Source organism: Crocuta crocuta, unplaced genomic scaffold (genome assembly GCF_008692635.1).
Source record: "Crocuta crocuta isolate KB4526 unplaced genomic scaffold, BGI_CrCroc_1.0 scaffold196, whole genome shotgun sequence".
Taxonomy (NCBI): Eukaryota; Metazoa; Chordata; class Mammalia; order Carnivora; family Hyaenidae; genus Crocuta; species Crocuta crocuta.
The window spans coordinates 4,461,516-4,482,522 of record NW_027531026.1 but is presented as its reverse complement, the minus strand read 5'-3'; the positions used below and the strand labels follow the sequence as shown (position 1 = coordinate 4,482,522).

At 38.0% G+C, this 21,007-nt stretch overlaps 1 protein-coding gene across 1 annotated transcript in view; it reads right to left on the bottom strand.

Moving 5' to 3' along the window:
• Positions 1–21,007, bottom strand: part of ADGRV1 (adhesion G protein-coupled receptor V1) — a 506,890-nt gene that overhangs the window by 314,486 nt on the left and 171,397 nt on the right. Inside the window, exons 73-77 of the mRNA XM_077770967.1 lie at positions 18,957–19,131; positions 17,500–17,635; positions 14,161–15,269; positions 10,555–10,672; positions 9,529–9,700 (exon numbers count right to left, since the gene is read on the bottom strand). Coding sequence (XP_077627093.1) covers positions 9,529–9,700; positions 10,555–10,672; positions 14,161–15,269; positions 17,500–17,635; positions 18,957–19,131 — 1,710 coding nt within the window. The remainder of the gene's footprint in view (positions 1–9,528; positions 9,701–10,554; positions 10,673–14,160; positions 15,270–17,499; positions 17,636–18,956; positions 19,132–21,007) is intronic.

Below are 21,007 nucleotides of genomic sequence, written 5' to 3'. Positions count from 1 at the left end.
CATTTAATCCATTTTCTAGACGTACACTCTACACCTCCACCACTACCTTTTTCTCTCTCTCTGGAGTAATCAGACTATATAGTTTCTCTGAGTGTCTCTTAGTCTCTCTGCCTGGGCATTTCACTTCCAATTTCACTTCCTCCCCGCCCTGTCATTTCTCCCTTTACATATGCTCTTCCATCAACACTGCATATACCTGGCTCTTTATTTGTAGCTGAGAATTCTGGTTTTATGCCTTTAGACTGTCCTTTGTCTTTTGGGTTTTTCTTTTTTCTTTTCTTTTTTCAATTTGTTATTAATTTTAATTTTTATTATTTGTCTTCCCTCCTTCCTCTTTTTTTTTCTTTTTTGTATTGCTTTGGTTTTTGTTCTCTTGTTTTTTTGCTTTTTCTTTTTCGCTTTCAGTTTGCATGTTTGTTGGATTTGTCTGTGTGTCTGTGTACCTTTGTTCCCTGTATGGTTGACGGTTTTCTTTTTCCAGGGCTACCTCAAGAAACAAGCTAAAGTACACATGATGGACAGTCCCAAATACCGCTACAAGTAGGGAAACAATTTAACCAAAGCCCAACAAGAGAAATCAAGAAACATCATTCAAAGAACACTTCCTGTATGGACAGGCCCTGGACAATCAAAGAGCTCTCTTTAATACAGCAGAACCCACAGTGGCAGAGTGTACAAGCTTTTAAAATTAACAAGAGATAGCAAACCAAAATGATGAAACGGAAGAACTCTCCTCCAAAGAATCTCCAGGAAGAAATGACAGCTAAAGAACTGCTCAAAACAGATATAAGCAACATAACTGAACAAGAATTTAGAACAACAGTAATAAAATTAATCGCTGGGCTTGAAAAAAACATGGAAGACATCAGAGAAACTATTGCTACAAAGACTATGGAGCTCAAAAATAGTTATGATGAATTTAAAAATGCCATAAACGGGATACATAATAATAAGGAGGCATCTAATACACAGATTGAAGAGGCAGAAAGGAGAATAAGTGATTTAGAAGACACATATATAGAAAAAGAGGAGCTGAGAAAAAGAGAGAGAAACTGATTCAAGAACATAAAAGAAGAGATCGAGAGCTCAGCGATACAATCAAACGGAACAATATCCGTATCAAAGGAATCCCAGAAGAGGAAGAGAGAGGGAAAGGTGCTGAAGGAGTCCTTGAGCAAATTATAGCAGAGAACTTCCCCAATTTGGGGAAGGAAACAGACATTGAAATCCAAGAGGCACAGAGAACTCCCCTAAGACGTAATCTGAATCAATCTTCTGCATGACATATCATAGTGAAACTGGCAAAATATAGGGACAAAGAGAGAATTTTGAAAACAGCTAGGGAGAAAAGGGCCCTAACATACAAAGGGAACCCTATCAGAGTGGTGACAGACCTATCTAATGAAATTTGGCAGGCCAGATAGAAATGGCAGGAGATCTTCAATGTGATGAACAGAAAAAATACACAGCCAAGAATCCTCTATCCAGCAAGCTTGTCATTCAGAATAGAAGGAGAAATAAAAGTCTTTCCAAATAAACAAAAATTGAAACAATTTGTCACCACTAAACAAGCCCTATAAGAAATCCTGAGGGGGGCTCTCTGAGGGAAATGCTGCAAGGAAGGAAAGATACAAGAGACACCACCACAAGCATGGATCCCACAAAGGACACAATGACTCTACACCCATATATTTCAATAATAACACTGAATGTAAATGGGCTGAATGCTCCAATCAAAAGACATAGGGTAGCAGAATGGATAAAAAAACAAAATCCAGAGGTGCCCGAGTGGCTTAGTTGGTTAAGCATCCGACTTTCGCTCAGGTCATGATCTCGTGGTTCATGGGTTCGAGCCCCGCGTCGGGCTCTGTGCTGACTGCCAGCTCAGAGCCTGGAGCCTGTTTCAGTCTGTGACTCTTTCTCTCTCTGACCCTCCCCTGCTCACGCTCTCTCTCTCTCTCTCCTAGAAATAAATAAAACATTAAAAAAAAAAATTAAAAAAAAAAATCCATCTATTTGCTGTCTATAAGAAACTCATTTTAGACCTGAGGACATCTACAGACTGAAAGTAAGGGGATGGAGAAATATATATCATGCTACTGGAAGGCAAAAGAAAGCTGGAGGAGCTATATGTATATCAGACAAACTGGACTTAAAATTAAAGGCAATAACAAGAGATGAAGAAGGCATTATACAGTAATTACAGGGTCTATCCATCAGGAAGAACTAACAATTATAAATGTCTATGCACCGAATATGGGAGCACCTAAATATATAAAACAATTAATCACAAACAGAAACAATCTTATGGATAAGAATGTGCTAATAGCAGGGGACTTTAATACTCCACTTACAGCAATGGATAGATCAACTAGGCAGAAAATCACTACGGAAACAATGGACTTGAATGACACATTGGACCAGATGGATCTGACAGATATATTTAGAACTCTACAACCTGAGGCCGTGAAATTCACTTTCTTCTCAAGTGCGGATGGCACATTCTCCAAGATAGATCACATACTGGGACATAAAGCAACCCTCAATAAATATAAAAGAATTGAGATCATACCATGCACACTTTCAGATCACAATGCTATAAAAACTTTAAATCAATCACAGGAAGAAGTCTGGAAAACCTCCAAAAACATGGAGGTTAAAGAACAACCTACTAAAGAATGAATGAGCCCATCAGGAAATTAGAGAAGAAATTTAAAAATATATGGAAACAAATGAAAAGTAAAATACAACAATCCAAACTCTATGGGATGTGGCAAAGGCAGTCCTAAGAGGAAAGTACACAGCACTCCAGGCCAATTTCAAGAAATTAGAAAAAGCACAGGTGTAAAATCTTACAACGCACTTAAAGGAACTAAAGGGAGAGCAACAAGAGCACCCCAAACCCAGTAAGAAAAGAGAAATAATAAAACACAGGACAGAAATAAACAATATAGAAACCAAAGAAACAGTTGAACAGATAAATGAAACCAAGAGTTAGTTTTTTGAAAAAATAAACAAAATTGACAAACCTCTAGCCAGGCTTCTCAAAAAGAAAAGAGAGAGCACTCAAATAGACAAAATCATGAATGAATTGGACTTATTACAACCAACTCCTCGGAAATGCAAGAAATTATCAGGGAATACTATGAAAAATTATATGCCAACAAATTGGACAACTTAGAAGAAATGGACAAATTCCTAAACACACACTCACTACCAAAATTCACACAGGAAGAGATAGAGAATCTGAACAGACCCATAACTAGTGAGGCAATCGAATCAGTAATCAAAAATCTCCCAACAAATAAGAGCCCTGGGCCAGATAGCTTCCCTGGAGAATTCTACCAGACATTTAGAACAGAATTAATACCCATTCTTCTCAAGCTATTGCAAAAAATAGAAATGGAAGGAAAACTTCTGGACTCATTTTATGAAGCCAACATCACTTTGATTCCCAACCCAGACAGAAACCCAGCAAAAAAAGAGAACTATAGGCCAATATCCTTGATGAATACGGATGCAAAAATCCTCAACAAGATACTTGCAAATCGAATCCAACAGCACATAAAAAGAATTATCCACCAAGATCAAGTGGGATTCATTCCTGGGTTACAGGGCTGGTTCAATATTTGCAAATCAACATCAACAAAAGAAAAGCTGAAAACCATATGATCCTGTCAACAGATTCAGTAAAAGCATTTGACAAAATACAACATCCCTTCTTAATAAAGACCCTCGAGAAAGTCGTGATAGAAGGAACTTACTTAAACATCATAAAAGCCATCTATAAGAAGCCCTCAGCTAACATCATTCTCAATGGGGAAAAACTGAGAGCTTTCCCCCTGAGATCAGGAACACGTCAGGGATGTCCACTCTCACCACTGTTGTTGAACATAGTGCTGGAAGTCCTAGCATCACCCATCAGACAACAACTGGAAATAAAAAGCATCAGAATTGGCAAAGAAGAAGTCAAACTTTTACTTTTCAGAGACGACATGATACTCTACACAGAAAACCTGACAGACTTCACCATAAGCCTACTAGAACTGATCCATGAATTCAGCAAAGTGGCAGGATACAAAATCAAAGTACAGAAATCAGTTGCATTTCTATACACCAACAATGAAGCACAGAAAGAAAAATCAAGAAACTGATCCCATTCACAATTGCACAAAAAACCATAAAATACCTAGGAATAAACCTAACCAAAGATATAGGAGATCTGTATGATGAAAACTATAGAAAACTTATGAAGGAAATTGAATAAGACACAAAGATGGAAAAACATTCCATGTTCATGGATTGGAAGAATACATATAGTTAAATGTCATTACTACCCAAAGCAATCTACACATTCAATGCAATCCCAATCAAAATTGCACCAGCATTCTTCTCAAAACTACAACAAACTATCCTAAAATTTGTACGGAACCGCAAAAGACCCCGAATAGCCAAAGTAATATTGAAAAATAAAACCAAAATGGGAGGCATCACCATCCCAGACTTTAGCCTCTACTACAAACCTGTCATCATCAAGACAGTATGATATTGGCACAAAAACGGACATATAGACCAATGAAAGAGAACAGAGAATCAGAACTGGACCCACAAATATAAGGCCAACGAATCTTTGACAAAGCAGGAAAGAGTATCCAATGGAAAAAAGACAGCCTCTTTAACAGACGGTGCTGGGAGAACTGGACAGCGACATGCAGAAGAATGAAACTAGATCCTTTTCTCACACCATACACAAAAATAAACTCAAAATGGATAAAGGACCTGAATGTAAGATAGGAAACCATCAAAACTCTAGAGGACAAAGCAGGAAACAACCTCCTTGACCTCCACCGCAGCAATTTCTTACTTGACACATCCCCAAAGGCAAGGGAGTCAAGAGCAAAAATGAACCATTCGGACCTCATCAAGATTAAAAGCTTCTGCAGAGCAAAGCAAACAATCCATAAAACTAATAGGCAACAGACGAAATGGGAAAAGTTGTTGCAAATGACATATCAGATAAAGGGCTAGTATCCAAAATCTGTAAGGAACTCACTAAACTCCACACATGAAAAACAAACAATCCAGTGAAGAAATGGGCAGAAGATATGAACAGACAGTTCTCCAAAGAGGACATCCAGATGGCCAACAGACACATGAAATGATGCTCAGCGTCCCTCCTCATCAGGGAAATACAAACCAAAACCACACTGAGATACCACCTCACACCAGTCAGAGTGGTTAAATGAGCAAATCAGAGGACTCTAGATCCTGGCAAGGATGTGGAATAATGGGCACCCTCCTACACTGTTGATGGGAATGCAAACTCGTGCAGCCCCTCTGGAAAACAGTGTGGAGATTCATCAAAAAATGAACACTAGAACTCCCCTATGACCCAGCAATAGCACTGCTAGGAATTTACCCAAGGGATACAGGAGTGCTGATGCATAGGGGCACATGGACCCCAATGTTCATAGCAGCACTCTCAACAATAGCCAAAACATGTAAAGAGCTTAAGTGTCCATCAACGGACGAATGGGTCAAGAAGATGGGGTTTATCTTTACAATGGAATACTACGTGGCCATGAGAAAGAATGAAATCTGGCCATTTGTAGCAACGTGGATGGAACTTGAGGGTGTTATGCTGAGTGAAATAAGTCAGGCAGAGAAGGAGAGATACCAAATATTTGCACGTACAGGAGGATTATGAGGAACTTAACGAGGACCATGGGGGAGAAGAAGGGGAAAAACAGCTGGAGAGAGGGAGGGAAGCAAACCATGAGAGACTCTTGAATGCTGAGAACAAGCTGAGGGCTGATGGGGGTTGGGGAGAGGAGAACAGGGGTGATGGGCATGGAGGAGAACACTTGCAGGGATGAGCACTGGGTGTTACATAGAAACCAACCTGACAATAACTATTAAAAAAATGATAATAAGATGATATGACAAACAGCTTTATGCTAATAAATTATACAATTTAATTAAATGTACAAAAAAAAGGGAACTCCATAATAAAATTTAAAAAAAAGAAAAACTCAGTGGGAATTTAATATTTAAATTTTTTTTTTCTACTTCTATCACTACCTAGGTGGTCAATAGCAGGAGCACCTTTGCCGACCATCAAGTCCCATGCGTATGTAGAACATATATTTAGATGTCTAAAAGTCTTCTTGGTGAAAGAAATCAACTCCTTGGACAGTAGTTGACTGGATGTCTTAAATCAGCAAAAATCAGGATGGCAATGAGATATATGTTATTGCCATGAAGCAAAAATATTTCCAGAGTTTTATTTTTGCTTTTTTATGTTTATTTATTTTGAGAGAGAGAGCATGAGTAGGGGAGGGAGAGAGAAAGAATTCCAAGCAGGTTTACACTGTCAGTGCAAAGCCTGATGTGGGGCTCAAACTCACAAAACCTCAAGATCATGGTCTGAACCAAAATCAAGAGTCGAAGTTTCACTGAGCACCCAGGTGCCCCTAGAATTTTAAAATAATATGAAAAGACAAAAGACGATCTTAATAGGACTTTCAGTGACCATGCCAAGGCTATTTGAGTAGTGAAAAGAAAGCCATCCAGTAAGTAATTAAAATGAATTGATAAACCTAGAGGATATTTATGCTAAGAGAAATAAATCAGATCAAGAAAGACAAATACCATATATTATTTCATCCCTTGTATGTGGGGTCTCAAAACTGAAATAAATGAAGAAACAAAAAAGCAGAAACACACCCATAAATACAAAGAACAAACTAGTGATTTCCAGAGAGAAGGAGGGTGGGTGACTGGGCACAATGGATGAAGGGTAGTGGGTGATATAGGCTTCTAGTTATGGAGGGAATAAGTAACAGGGATGAAGGGTACAGTATAAGGAATATAGTCAATAATGTAACAGCATTATATGGTAACAAATGGTAGCTACACTTGCACTGAGCACAATAACATAGAAACTTGTCAAATCTCTACACTGTACACCTGAAACTATACTTTGTGTCCACTATACTTCAATAAAATTTAACTGAAAAAAAGTAGTTGAATTTGAGTCTATAACGTACTTAAAGGAGAAAAGTTACTTTAGTGTATAAAAAAGTGGTTATAATGAAAAATAAGTGTGAATATAAAGTATGTACTTAATATTTTATTAATTTTAATGTGAAAAAGACTGTTTACATATCTGGATATTTATGTCTTTTATTAAATATGTGCTCATTTATTAAAGAATGAGAAAAATTCTTTGCATATGTAAGTAGGAAGGAGTTAAAAAACTGTGAATAAGACAACATTCCTAGAAAGAGTAAGAATTGTACCAAGAGTGGGAATAAATTTTAGGACCTATGAAACACATACAAATAAAGATGAAAACCAGTCAGAACTTTAAGAATGCTGGTAGTCACACACAAGGTGAAAGATTACACAACTGTATGTTCAAATGTCACAGAAGACACAAGCTAAAGAGATGTACTAAGAACACAGACTAGTTACCTCATCTCTTATGAGATAAAGCTTCTAGATTGCCTTCCTAAATATAACAAGACACTTACAAGGCAGGCATATATTTCCAATACCTCTCATAGACCAGCTCCTATCATTCAAGGCAATGGTTAATGTAAAGCTGGCACTGAAAGTTCAAAGAATAAAGGATTCTGGAAAAAAAATATGGTGTTAAAAAATCAACCTCAGAGGTGTGAACTTAAAAAAAAAAAAACCCTAATGATCTAACAAGTGAAGTCATAAAATAAAACCCAACCTAGATGACTGCAATTCTCATTTGAAACAACTTTAGACAAGAACCAGGGCCCATAATTCTAACAAACAAAGTAATGATAACCAAGAATATGTAACCTTCTGAAATAAGTATAATTTCTTCTTTTGGAGCCAGTAAAATTTTTACAATTCCAGGAAGATATAAAAATAAACGTCAGAGAAATAAGTAACCTTAGAGAAGATCACTATAACTGATATAGTGATCCTCAGAAAGTGAAAAAATAAGAGAAAAAAAATGAACAAAATCTACGATATTGCTATTTAAAATGGACTTAAGCATAGTTACATGTTTTGGAATAATTGTATTTGTGTACGCTCTTTCTATTGTTTCAAGTGTCTGGCATGGGGCATGGACAAAGAAACCATGATATATTTTTAAATTTCTTTAATGTTTTTTATTTATTTCTGAGGGATAGACAGCATGCGCAGGGGAGGGTCAGAGAGAGAGACACACAGAATCTGAAGCAGGCTCCAGGCTCTGAGCTATCTGTCAGCACAGAGCCCGACGCGGGTCTCGAACCCACAAACCATGAGATCATGACCTGAGACGAAGTCAGACGCTTAACCAACTGAGCCACCCAGGCACCCCAAAACCATGATACTTTGAACATTCATAATATTATGGCTAGTTTTTATATTAAAAATTTGACTTCAGTGAATTCAGTAGTAGACAAAAAGTACTAAGTGCTCCTTAGGCATTAAATTATCACTAAACAGTCATTATAAAAAAAGAAAAAGAAAAATGGTCACACACATTCACTAAATGACTTAAACTGTGTTAAGTCCTCAGTGACTAATACCATATGAATAATGCAGATTCCTATGGAAAGATAAGGGCCTGCCTGTCTCCTGAGTGCCATGTGCAATAGGAATACACAGAAATTTATTCAAACATTCACCAAGAATGACCTTAGTGCTTCTTTGGTAGATCAAAACTGAACTCTATAACCATATATGAATAAAGAATGAGAGAACTTTCATTCGATGGATGAAATCTATGCATATAATAATGATTTGGGCAAAACTATGGGTATGGTAAGAACAAAACATTAAACATTTACAGTAATCAGATTTTTTTTCCAGAGATATTAATCTGACTGAAAATGATTCAAGGGATCATTCACACAATCAGCATGTGGCCCCAGAAGAACCTCGAAAATGACAAGACAAGAAACAAAAATGGAGAAAACTGATGAGATTTTTTTGGTACTACTGAAATAAAACTGACATGTAATGTATTAGTCTTAGGTGCACAACTGATGCGCTTATTAAAAAATTCATAACATAGGGGTGCCCGGGTGGCTTGGTTGGTTGAGCATCTGCTTCTTGATTTCACCATGGGTTGTGATCTCATGGTTTGTGAGGTTGAGCCCCACATCAGGCTTTGCACTGGCAGCATGGAGCCTGCTTGGGATTCTCTCTCCCTCCCTCTCTCTCTCTCTCTCTGTCTCTCTCACTGCCTCTCCCCTTGCTTGTGCTGTCTCTTTCCCAAAATTAAAAAAAAAAAATTTATTTATTTTTTTCTGTTTTTTATTTTTTTATTTTTTTTNATTTAATATAAGTAAATATAATATTCTAAATTTGCATTTAGTATAATTTAGTTAAGTCCTAAGTCTGTTACCTAGAAAAGGGATTTCGATATTATGGCTAGGTAAGACACAAGGAATCTCCACATAACCAACGTGAAACGGCAATAAAGTGACACCAAAATTATTAATTATGAAAAAATATAATTAGAAGTTGAAAATATAGTTCCTCATTATTTCTTACCTTCCCCGATTTGAGTTCAATGGTGACATTGCACTTTGTTTGGCCCACTGTACAGGTCGTGGTCCCTGACACAGATAGAAGTTCATCCATCAGGTTCACGCCATCTCTCTGGAGCATGGCAACTGTTTTGTTAAATGTGACTCGCCAAAAGACCCTCACATCTTCAAAGGCCCTGTGAACAAAGCAAAACCTATGCAAATGCAATAGCAGAGAGCATTATCCCTGTGTCTAATGCAGAATGTCTCATCATTGTGCTTAAGTGTACGTCTTCACCCAAAGTGTAGCACTTCCTTGACCACTGATAATGCTGAAGATACCCAATTCACCTCAGTACCATTAAGAAATCAAGGCCAGAGTTTACGTGGCATTCTTTGACCACACTCTATTCAATCCTGAGTAATTCTTTAACTACTACATATCAAGAATGTGAAAATAACTATCTTTCTGCCTACTATCCCCACTACCCTTGCCTTCAAGCAAGTGTTCTTGGTCTTTTCACAAGAATTCTTCTAATGGAAACACACCACTGCTAAAAGTGATTGTGATTATAAAAATAAAGGGCAAGAAATAGCTGACATTTCCAGAAAATTCAGGCCCAAAATAGAAAAGATAATTTATACCCATGCACATGGGTGCATACCACACGTATGTCTATGATGGGCATTCAGAAAATGTGTACTGTGAGTATTGAGTTGCAAGCAAAATTTTTATATTCCACATTTCCCTCATATTAAACAGCTGTGTATGTGGAGTGATCAGAGAATAGTAAATTTGCTGAAGTGATGGCTTTACAGAATCTGTATGGCCCATAATGAAGTACAAAATATTCAAGGTGGCCCTCAGTTACACTCATTAATCAAGTGTGCTAAATCACAGATGAGGAACTAGAGCATCTGAACACTGACATATCAAATTCCACACTACCTTCTGTCAGCATTTCATCCTGTTTTTACCCTTTTATGAATTCAAATCAGATGCTCTATAGACACATAGGATGTTATACCTTCTACATATGTATCAACATACCTGTTTGGTTGCCTTGTGACAGTAAGATGCAGCGTGCTCTTATGAGCTCCTTCACCCAGCTCCAGTCCACTCTGGGACTCCTCACTGAATCCTATGATGCCATTGTGGAGATCACTTCCTGATAAGTAAAAAGGAGGGTTATTATATACTTACGATTTTAAAAGATCTCCAATGCTTCATTAATCATTNGGGGGGGGGGGGGGGTTGCAATTTTTAAAGACTTTACTAAAAGACTAGAATCAAAATGATAATATCAAGGTAGGTAACACTTTGAGAACATAAGACCACAAGAAAGAAAACATCATTTTCTATATTCCACACTGACACGTGCTCATTTCTCTCAGATGAGACTGTTTTATATTTGATAGTCCTTTACATTTTACATATGTTTACTGTTTCAAGTTAGTATATCCTACCAGAGTGGCAATGTTTCTGCTTACTGCTGTATCTTCAGGATCAAGAACAGTGTCCAGCATATGGTAACTATTTAATGATGAACTCCATTTAACTGCTTTGCCTTCCTAAAAGATCATTTATGTTATGCATTTGGTTATTTGCCCCCAGAGAAAAATGTTAACTATTAAGTAACTCCAAAGTATCTCTGAGTAAAAGAAACTCCTCTGAGCAACATTTGAGGTTACACACACCATCATACTACAAACTGTGTTTAAACTCGAACAAACCTAGGACCCACATTGCACTAAAATAGTCACTCCAAATCTTTGCCAGCATATAAGCTAGCTTCTCATGCTGGAGATATGCCAGTAAACAGTTCCTTCCTGCTGCTTTCTATTTCTCAATGACCCAGTTTTGCAAAGTGATCCTAAACGCAATGACCCCAAAGCAATTTAGCTTCAAAAACCACTTGTACCCATCACTGAGAAACCTCACTGCTGGGGTTCCAAGGAGACAGAACCTCTGAAGTTAGGGGTCAGGGTAAAGAGACAGCAAGCCACCTAATGGTCCCAATGGGGGAGATCCAGGAGTCACCAGTCCCTACTTTGCAGGTCTGAAGTGCGAGTACATGTAGAGCCTATTAATTAGGGACATGCATGTGATGAACCATCTTCTCCTGGTGTCTCATGTGTGCCTCCTTTCAGCCAGACTCCAGTCCTCATCCTCGCTCATTAATCACTACGACCACTTCTCAGCCCTATATCAGAACCTGCCAGCAACCTTTTTCTTCAGCAGCCATTGTTTCATTGTCATTTTGGTGGGAATCTGCTCTCTCCAAACAGAATACAAGCTTCTCACAAGCAGAACCTTCATTTTCTTTTCCAGTGAGACAGCACTGAGCATGGTTCTGATGAACACAATGCTTCCCTTGCCACATCTACAATCATAAAATTGATGTCAAGTTTCTAGTAAGATGAATCAAGACTTGTAATGCACTAATCATCAAACCTGAAACTAAATAATAAACTATTTTCTCCTGATATTATTTTGAAAGTTTGTTCTAAAGTCTAAATGTGAAAAGACTATGAAGATTAGCAAAGATAAAAATAGGAAAAATTAATATTGTTGTTAAANTTGACAATAAACTATTAAAAAAAATAAAAAAAATAAAAAAAAAAAAAAGGGAAATATTATTTTAAAATGAAAAGCCTGGAGAAGAGAAGATAAATAAGAAAGCCTGTGGTATATGACCATGCAATGTACTGCAGATGTTGTCAGATAGATTATATCACGTGACAGTAAGAGGTAGGCATGGTGAGGAGTCAATCATTTGCCATATGTGTATCATCAGTGTACCCTATGTAGGGAAGGTAAACATTAGGGAACCTCATCAAGGTTCTACTGAGTGACTATGTACCTGGTGAGTTGGGCTCAGGGCTGGTATATGGGTGGGCACTGGTGTACCACATCAGTATGGTGTTGGCATGCCATGCTGCAAGGCACTGGTATTGGTGTGCTATACCAAGTAAGGAACACCTCCTACATAGCCGCTTTCCTGAGTACCTGAAGCACTCTCAGCTAACATGGTAACCAGGACCACAAGATCTCTCCACAATCCAGTAACTAATGGGGCAGTGCTTAGGATAGCAAGGAGCCTCTGGCAACCATCTGACTGGTCGGCGCCTCTACCACACTCGTTGCTAAATATTTTGACTGTCATTCTTAGTCATATTCAAACAACTATAATTAAATATCTATATCATGAAATGGGGGAGGAGGTTATTGAGTGTGAAAATAATTTTGGTAGAAAAAAATAAATTAACCTAATGTGAATCAAATCAGTAAGTAACTTGGTGAACAGAATTACAGTTTACAATACTCAATAAACTAGAGGAATAGGAACAAATGACAATTGATTGGTGTAAATTTGTTGGGTAATATAAATGGGATGATGCTGGGTATAAAAGGAAATTATACAATTGCAAAATTATGATTTAATTATTACTGAATGGCTAAAATAAAAATTCTAGGAGGCATCAAATCCTAAAAGTGGACATAAAGATATTTATTCTAAAATTTTCTTTTTATAAAAGAGAAACATAAAGAGTAGATACTAAATGATTTCATCAAGTCTCCCCAATTAATGGTTGACCTGGGTCATAAATATAGGATTCATGACATTTAGTTTCCTTTCCACTAAACTATCATAGTGTCATCTGAAACTCTGAGACACTGTGTAAAATTCATAAATGTTTATATAAAAGAGCTGAGTATGTAAGAATTGTAACATGGCCTTGCCAATACTCTAGTTAGTGTAAGATACTGACAAGCTGAGCTAAACAACTTTAAGAAATACAGTAAGATTTCAGAGGAAAACTACCAGTTATTACTGAAACATTTTATAAGATGCACAACAAAGTCTTAAAAGAAATCAATGGGGGCGCCTGGGTGGCTCAGTCGGTTAAGCGTCCGACTTCCGCTTAGGTCATGATCTCGCGGTTCGTGGGTTCGAGCCCCGCATCGGGCTCTGTGCTGACTGCCAGCTCAGAGCCTGGAGCCTGTTTCAGTCTGTGACTCCCTCTCTCTCTGACCCTCCCCTGCTCACACTGTCTCTCTCTCTCCTAGAAATAAATAAAAACATTAAAAATTAAAAAAAAAAAAGAAATCAATGAATTTTTTAATCTATTGTAATTTATACACCCAACAGTAAAAAAGTTAGAAAAATTGCATCGGTTCAAAAGGAGAACAAAATAGAAGAGTTTTAATCTATCTCCCAACATAAATAAAGAATTTCCAAGCACTGAGATGTAGATTTGGGGAAAGATTTTTGAAAGTGGTTCAGAAATTCAGAATAAGGTTTCACAAAAGGATACACAATCATGGGTTTGGATAATTAAATTAAATGTTTTCCAGCAGAAGAACATGGACTTGAGCATTTTTAAGGTTTTTTCCTAATGCTGTGAAATTTATAGATTGTTTAACTAGCTCTGAGCTAAGTGACATTTACAAAACAATTAAATTCCAGCATGGCGCCCCAGAATGATATCATGAGTTCATGTTATGGGTCCCTGTCACAAAAAAACAATGTTTTAATGAATAACTATAAGAAATTCAAGTAAGTCATGCTCTCAAATTAAAGATAGAGTAATATTATTACAAATTTTTTTACCACAAAAGTACATTTTTATCTCCATTATACCAGAAATGTACCTGTAATAATGACCATGGCAAAGGCTGCAAATCCACCATTATCCTTCCCCTTCACGATCTGTGCTCCTCCGTGAGGGTCTGTGAGAAACACGTAGAAGAATTCCTGCCCTTCGGGCTCATCATCATCCAAAATTGGAACCAATATTTTATGTTCTCTTTCTCCATCTGCAAATGTAAGGATACGAGTTTGTTCCTCAAAATCTTCTTCTTCAGTTGCCCACGTTAGATTGGAAATTCCATAGATATCATGAAAGGGCAATGCATTTTGTTCCTTCTGAGTAGATCTTTCACCAAAAGTTTTAACTATTATGCTGACGTTGCCAGAAGACCCACCAGTTCTTCGGATCAGAACTTCTGCAGCATTAAATGTACCATTTTTCACCTCTTCTTCAACATAAATAACAGGTGGCCCAAGACTAAATATTCCATGGATGGAAACATTTGCAGTCACAGCGGCCACCTCAGGCTTCCCAGATAAGGCAGATGTATCAGGGACAGTGACAAGTTTCTCAGGGATGGTGGACACACCAGTTGTCTCAGGAACAATGGCAACCATTTCGGAGGGCTGTGGACCAGCATTTATCATGGTTGTGTCAGTGTATGTTGTTGAGAAGCCAGTTTCTACAGGAATGAGAGCTGTGTCAACTGTTACAGCCACAGTTGTCTTAGGGAATGAAACATCCATTCCTGCGAGGTCATCATTATCCAATATTGAGATCAATGCCACACTGAAATCTAGATTCAGGCGTGGTCTCCAATCAGTATCAAACTTTTGTAACCCTTTCATTTCTACTGCAGTTAGATTAATGTAAAAAATTTCTTTTCTCTCAGGAAGCTGATCATTAATAATGATTATTTCAATATCCACGTCAGGTTGGAATTTCTCAAAAAGTAGTTCCCCATTCTGAACAGGTTCAAAGTCTTCCATGGGCTTTGCACTTCCTGCAGTTGTCTGATAAGAGACTTTAATAAGATCACCATGGAACCCAAAGAGTCTTTGGACAGATAGTCTGATAATCTGTGTATCCTCTGAAACAATGACATTTCTGGAACTAGGGGAAAATTGAAAGACTCCCATTGGTTCAATTTCAGCAAAGGTGAACCCTGACCTGGAAAAAAAAAAAAACATGAAAGAACAGATGAATAAAAGGAATACTACTGTAGTGATTTATTTTTTAAATATTTAAGGTGTTTCTCATGAAGGCATCTTAAGTTTATTTATTTTGAGAGAGAGAGTGCACATGTGCACACATGTGTGCACTGGGGAGGGACAGAGAGAGAGGAAGAGAGAATCCCAATCAGGCTCCAAGCTGTCAGGGCAGAGTCTCATGCAGGGTTCAATCTCACAAACCAGGAGATCATTACCTGAGTGGAAATCAAGTCTGACATCAACCTACTGATCCACTCAGTAGGGTATCTTAAAAATGGCATGTCCTTTCAAATTCCATAAAACCCTATTTACTTATTGATGAATACACCAGAATACAAGAATAAGAAGAGAAGCTGTGATCATGGGTGACAAGCCCTGACAAGTTTTAGCCCAGTGAAGAGCTTACAAATCTCTAGTCTATATATCCAGTTTATCCCAGAGCCACTCTCTGAAGAATCTGAAACATCAGGCTCTCTCTTATGATAAGTGAACAGAGAGCCAAAAATTCAGGATGCATTGGATGTCAGCCAGATTTCTTATCTACCAAATAGAAATAGTTGTCTTAATCTATTAGATGCAAAATCCTTGCTTCTTCCAGCTGGCCAGTAATGGGACTATTCTCCCACACAGTTGCTAAAAATGTACACATGAATTTGAAGAAACACCCAAAAATGAGTGATTTATCCTTAGGTTTTCCCTATGGAGTTTTGTCGGGAATTAACAGTTATGCCAGAGCTAACACAGGTGGCCCATCAAGAGAATTTAGATCACAGAAATAACTGCTTTGGCTAATAGGTTTTTGTTTGTTTTTTACCTATTGTTTAATCAATTTTTTTTAATCCTTTAGGGAGGACACCCCAGAGCCCAAAACTCTCTATTGTCAAGCACCCATCTCTCAACACATGGCACAGTGTTTAAGAGCTCAGAGAGTAGACAGGAAGCCTGGGTTCAAACTATGGTCCCAAACTTATAAGCTGTGTGATGGGGGACATATGACAGACACATCTATCTATGAGTCCTTTCTTCATCTAATGGACTAATAATAGTATCCTTGTCATGTGATTGTTGTAAAGTCATAGTAAACACATGTATACATGTAAAATATAATCAAGACATATATAACACTGTATGTACATATAAATTATAAAATTTATCTTTTAATGTCTATTTTTGAGAGGGAGAGAGACAGAGTGCGAGTGGGAGAGGGGCAGAGAAAGAGGGAGACCCAGAACCAGAAGCAGGCTCCAGGCTCTGAGCTATCAGCACAGAGCCCAACATGGGACTCAAACCCACAAACCGTAAGATCATGACCTGAACAGAAGTTGGATGCTTAACCGACTAAGCCACCCAGGCGCCCCAAAATATATATCTTAAAGCAACACCTGACCTGTTGTAAGCACTATAAAACTGTTAACTACTGTTACTGTTAAAAGCATTTAAGTTTCTTACCCAGCATTACATTCTGTAGCCAAATGTTTTTTAAATATTTGATGGTGCCAACCAATATCTCTTATATCTAAACATGTTTACAAACAAGCTTGAACACATACTGGTTTTGCCCACACCTTTTGACCATATTCCTCGTAAGTAAAATGAAGAGCAGAAAGGTCAAGTAACTTTCCCAAAGTCACATAGAAAATAAGTAACAGAGCCAGGACCAAATTTATGAGTCTAACTCGAAGGTCTGCCCTCTGCTGTTTTGATCAACCCCATCGCAGGTATGAGAAAAGTTAAGTGCTTTTAGATGGGACATATTTATCTGCAAATGTACTGATTTAAATTAAACTCAAACGGGCCACCAGTACAAGTCACTTTATAACCCTGCTATGCCTATTCTTATTCTTAATCCCTTGGGAGAATTATGTATTTTTAGCAGATTCTCAGAAGACAGCCTCCTTTAGTAACAGGTGACTTTGCCATCATGGTTTTTGTTGGAGATATTATTCCAGGCCAACACTATCAGTAGAAGGTCAGGAAGAACTCTCTTCAAAGCAAGCAAGGGCAGTGACTCTAGGAAAGTCAGCCTCCCTCGGTGGCATCTATGGCATACGGGCATGTGTGACTCTACACTAAAACCGTTCTCACATCTGCTTCAAGGAAAGTGATCCTTATGTCTTCTTCTGTTTCAATGGCTACAGTCTGTATTGTTCCTCTGAGACTGTGTCGGTGGAGAATCACGTGGATCTTACCGAAGTTGAGCCCCACCAGGAGCGCTGCTCTGCACTCCTGAGAGGTGAATAACAAAGGCCTCTGGACGCCCGGGGCTGGGAAATGTCTGCAGCAAGACTCCTTTACTTTGTTCTCCATGGGAAAATGAAAGACTCCCTGGAAGGCAATACGACAAGAGAAGCAGGATATTATTTCTGAGTTCTTACACTGGGACACAACTCTTAAAAATGTAGTAAAATACAGTCTTTTCCAAAACTCTGTGACAGTGTACAAAAGGTAAAACATTTAAAAAGTTAGGCAGAGGGGAAGTAAACTTAGAGAAAGGTCACTATACCATAAACTCTGCCTTCAATCACTGATGTTCTGCATGGGAGAGGTCACATCATCTAACATTTACATTTCAGGGACCCTCATAGAGCCAACGGTATAATTAACAAATGAACAAGTAAAGGAGATGGAAGCAACAGCCACTCTATTGTGAGAGATATTCAGTTGAACACATAAGTGAATACAAATACAAAGTTGTGCCTTTATTTAGTATTATACGGGCAACATTAGGTTTTTAGAACTACTTTTAATAACCTCCTAATATATCAACAGAATAATCTGCTTAGTGGCCACTATTTCCAGTGAGGTATGAAGTTTTTAATTTGACTGAATAAAGTTTCTCATTTTTACCAAGCAGACTGTGCAACTCTGATGACTCAAATATGAGAACAGTATATTAGAAAACAAGTGGTGTGGCACCCAGGAGGCCCAGTCGGTTGGGCATCTGACTTCAGCTCAGGTCATTACCTCACGGTTTATGAGTTTGAGTCCCACATTAGGCTCTGCACTAACAGTGCAGTGCCTGCTTGGGAGTCCGTGTTTCTCTCTCTCTCTCTCTCTCATCCTCTTTCCCTCTCTCTCTGCCTTTTCCCTACCCATACTTTCTCTCTCTCTCAAAATAAATGAATAAACTTAAAAAAAAAAAAAAGAAAGAAAGAAAACAAATGGTTCAGGGCACTAGGGTGGCTCAGTCAGGTGAGCGTCTAACTCTTGGTTTCAGCTCAGGTCATGATTTTATGGTTTGTGTGGTCGAGCTCCGTCTCAGGCTTTGCACTGGTAGCACGGAGCCTAATTGGGATTCTTTCACTCCCTCTCTTCCCCTCCTCTGCTTGCTCTCTTTCTCAAAATTAATAAATAAATATTAAAAAAAAGAAGAAGGGGTGCCTGGGTGGCTCAGGTCATGATCTCACAGTTGATGAGTTCAAGCTCCACATTAGACTCTCTGCTGTAAACACGAAGCCTGCTTTGGATCCTCTGCCCACCCCCGACCCCCAGCTTGCTCTCTCTCTCTAAAAAATAAACATTAAAAAGCAAAAAACAAAAACAAAATACCATTCATTATCCAGAGTAAGGACAATCCAAGAAAATTAGTAGCCAATTACACATCCCCATGTCCTATAGGGCAGATCTTAGAAAACCTACAACTCACCTAGTTTTGGGGTCATATTGCCAACAACAATGAATTCGGGGAGTTCTAATCCAGGACCATATCCAGCTGCCCAGGCAACCACAAGAGAGCCGTATGTGCCTCTCCTAGAAATCACAACGTGGCTTGTTCCCGCAGTGAAGTCCGTGAGTGGAAAAGCAGTAGATTCAAATCCAACCTGAGAAAGAAACATGCTTCAAATATTTTATTTCTCCCTAAAGATTCCTGTTTTCTGAAGACTGGGTTAAAAGTCAACTTTCTCTTTGTGTATACAATATATTTTCTTGTTTTAAAAAATATTCAATTAAAGAGTAATGTTTAAGAAATGACATCTGAGGTTTGGAAACTTATTCTATTTTGTAATTCTGCTGATAGTTTATACCTTTTTTTTAATCAAAATGTAATCCTTTGAATTTATAAGATCCAAAACAGACAAATGTAATTATAGTTAAATGAAAGCAAAAGACTAAAAATGGCATTTTAATATGACTTGTTCATGGGATTTTTATAAAACCTGCTTTATCTAGAACTGAAATTAAGATATAATAATAAATTATTCATTTATAAAATGAGCACCATGCACTAGATTTTCTGTTAAGGTTCCTTTAGCTCTCTGATTCAATTTAGTATTTTTTGAGGGCCAGAAACCTCCAAAAAAATTTTTTTAAATAATCATCTTTTTCATCCATATCAAGTAGATCTTATTTTAAGAGTAACCTTTTCAAGGAACTCTGGGATTTAAAAATGATTTACAGATGAAATCCGTTCTGGCCAATAAGTAAAAATAAAACCCGATTTCTGGCTTCACACTGTGATTTGGATAACTCAGTTTACCTCTTTTGGTCCCAATACCCATAAATTGGGATACCATATGATTGACAGTTCTATACTAAGACTCGTTTTCCCCATTTTAAATTGGAATGGAAAGTAGCAGAAAAGTGTAAGAAGGTACCACAGGATAGCTTCTGGAGCTACAGAAAAGAAAAAGAAAAAAGCAAAAATGAAACTTCAATTTTACACCAGCCTAGGTCCCATAATTATAGTGAGGCTTCTGTTTAGCATTTGTCAAAAGCTTTGATATATCTAAAATCATACTTGCTACATGGCTAGTGGCTGTATGTACCTGAGTGGCTCAGTTAGTTAAGTGTCTGACTTCGGCTCAGGTCATGATCTCATGGTTTGTGAGTTCAACCCTCGCCTAGGGCTCTGTGCTGACAGGTCAGAGCTTAGAGCCTACTTTGGATTCCAGGTCTTCCTCTCTGTTCCTCCCCCCTCAACACACTCTGTATCCCTCTCTCAAAAATAAACAATAAAAAAACTTGTTCTAGCCACTACACACACACCCTACACACACATACAAACACTGGTAAGGAGTATAGAGGCTACATCAAGGACACAAGTACACCATGACTGGCCCCAATCCTGTCCTTTGAGGTGATACATGTCGTGACCATGTGCATGGACAAGGAATAGGAAATATTTTGCTATGCCACATAAATGGTTCACGTTGAAAGGAATCTTTTTTTTTATAACAACTTGTGAGTAAAAAGAAGACAACAAAACTTCAAAGTATTATTAAGTTATATTCCTCCATTCCCTCTTGAACAGATGAGGTGCAGAAGAAAGAGAACTATTCTTCTCATTTTCAATGCTGACAGATTCCATTTAGGGAACTAAGCAAATTAATTCCCTGTTAGAAACAGCCCAGGAGGGAGTTTCTGATGAGGATCTGCTTAATGGTCAGAGACCCTGTTACACAAGCTTCTGGCCAGATGTTATCATCTGCAGAGACTACATGTCCACACACTGGGCTAGACCTGCCTTAATCAAAGGAGCCAAAGGAGCTCCCATCTGAAGGAAAAGGATGCAATGTTATCTCATCATGGTCTCAAAAATACACACATTACCATGAGCCAGAGACAACAGCCCCTGCCTTGCTCCTATATTGACAGAACTGGCCTACACAGGAATTAAAGCCCTCAAGTTATTCATTACTCTCATGTGTATTTATGAAGTGATTAGGAAACGATCTTTCCCACACTGAACTCCTATAG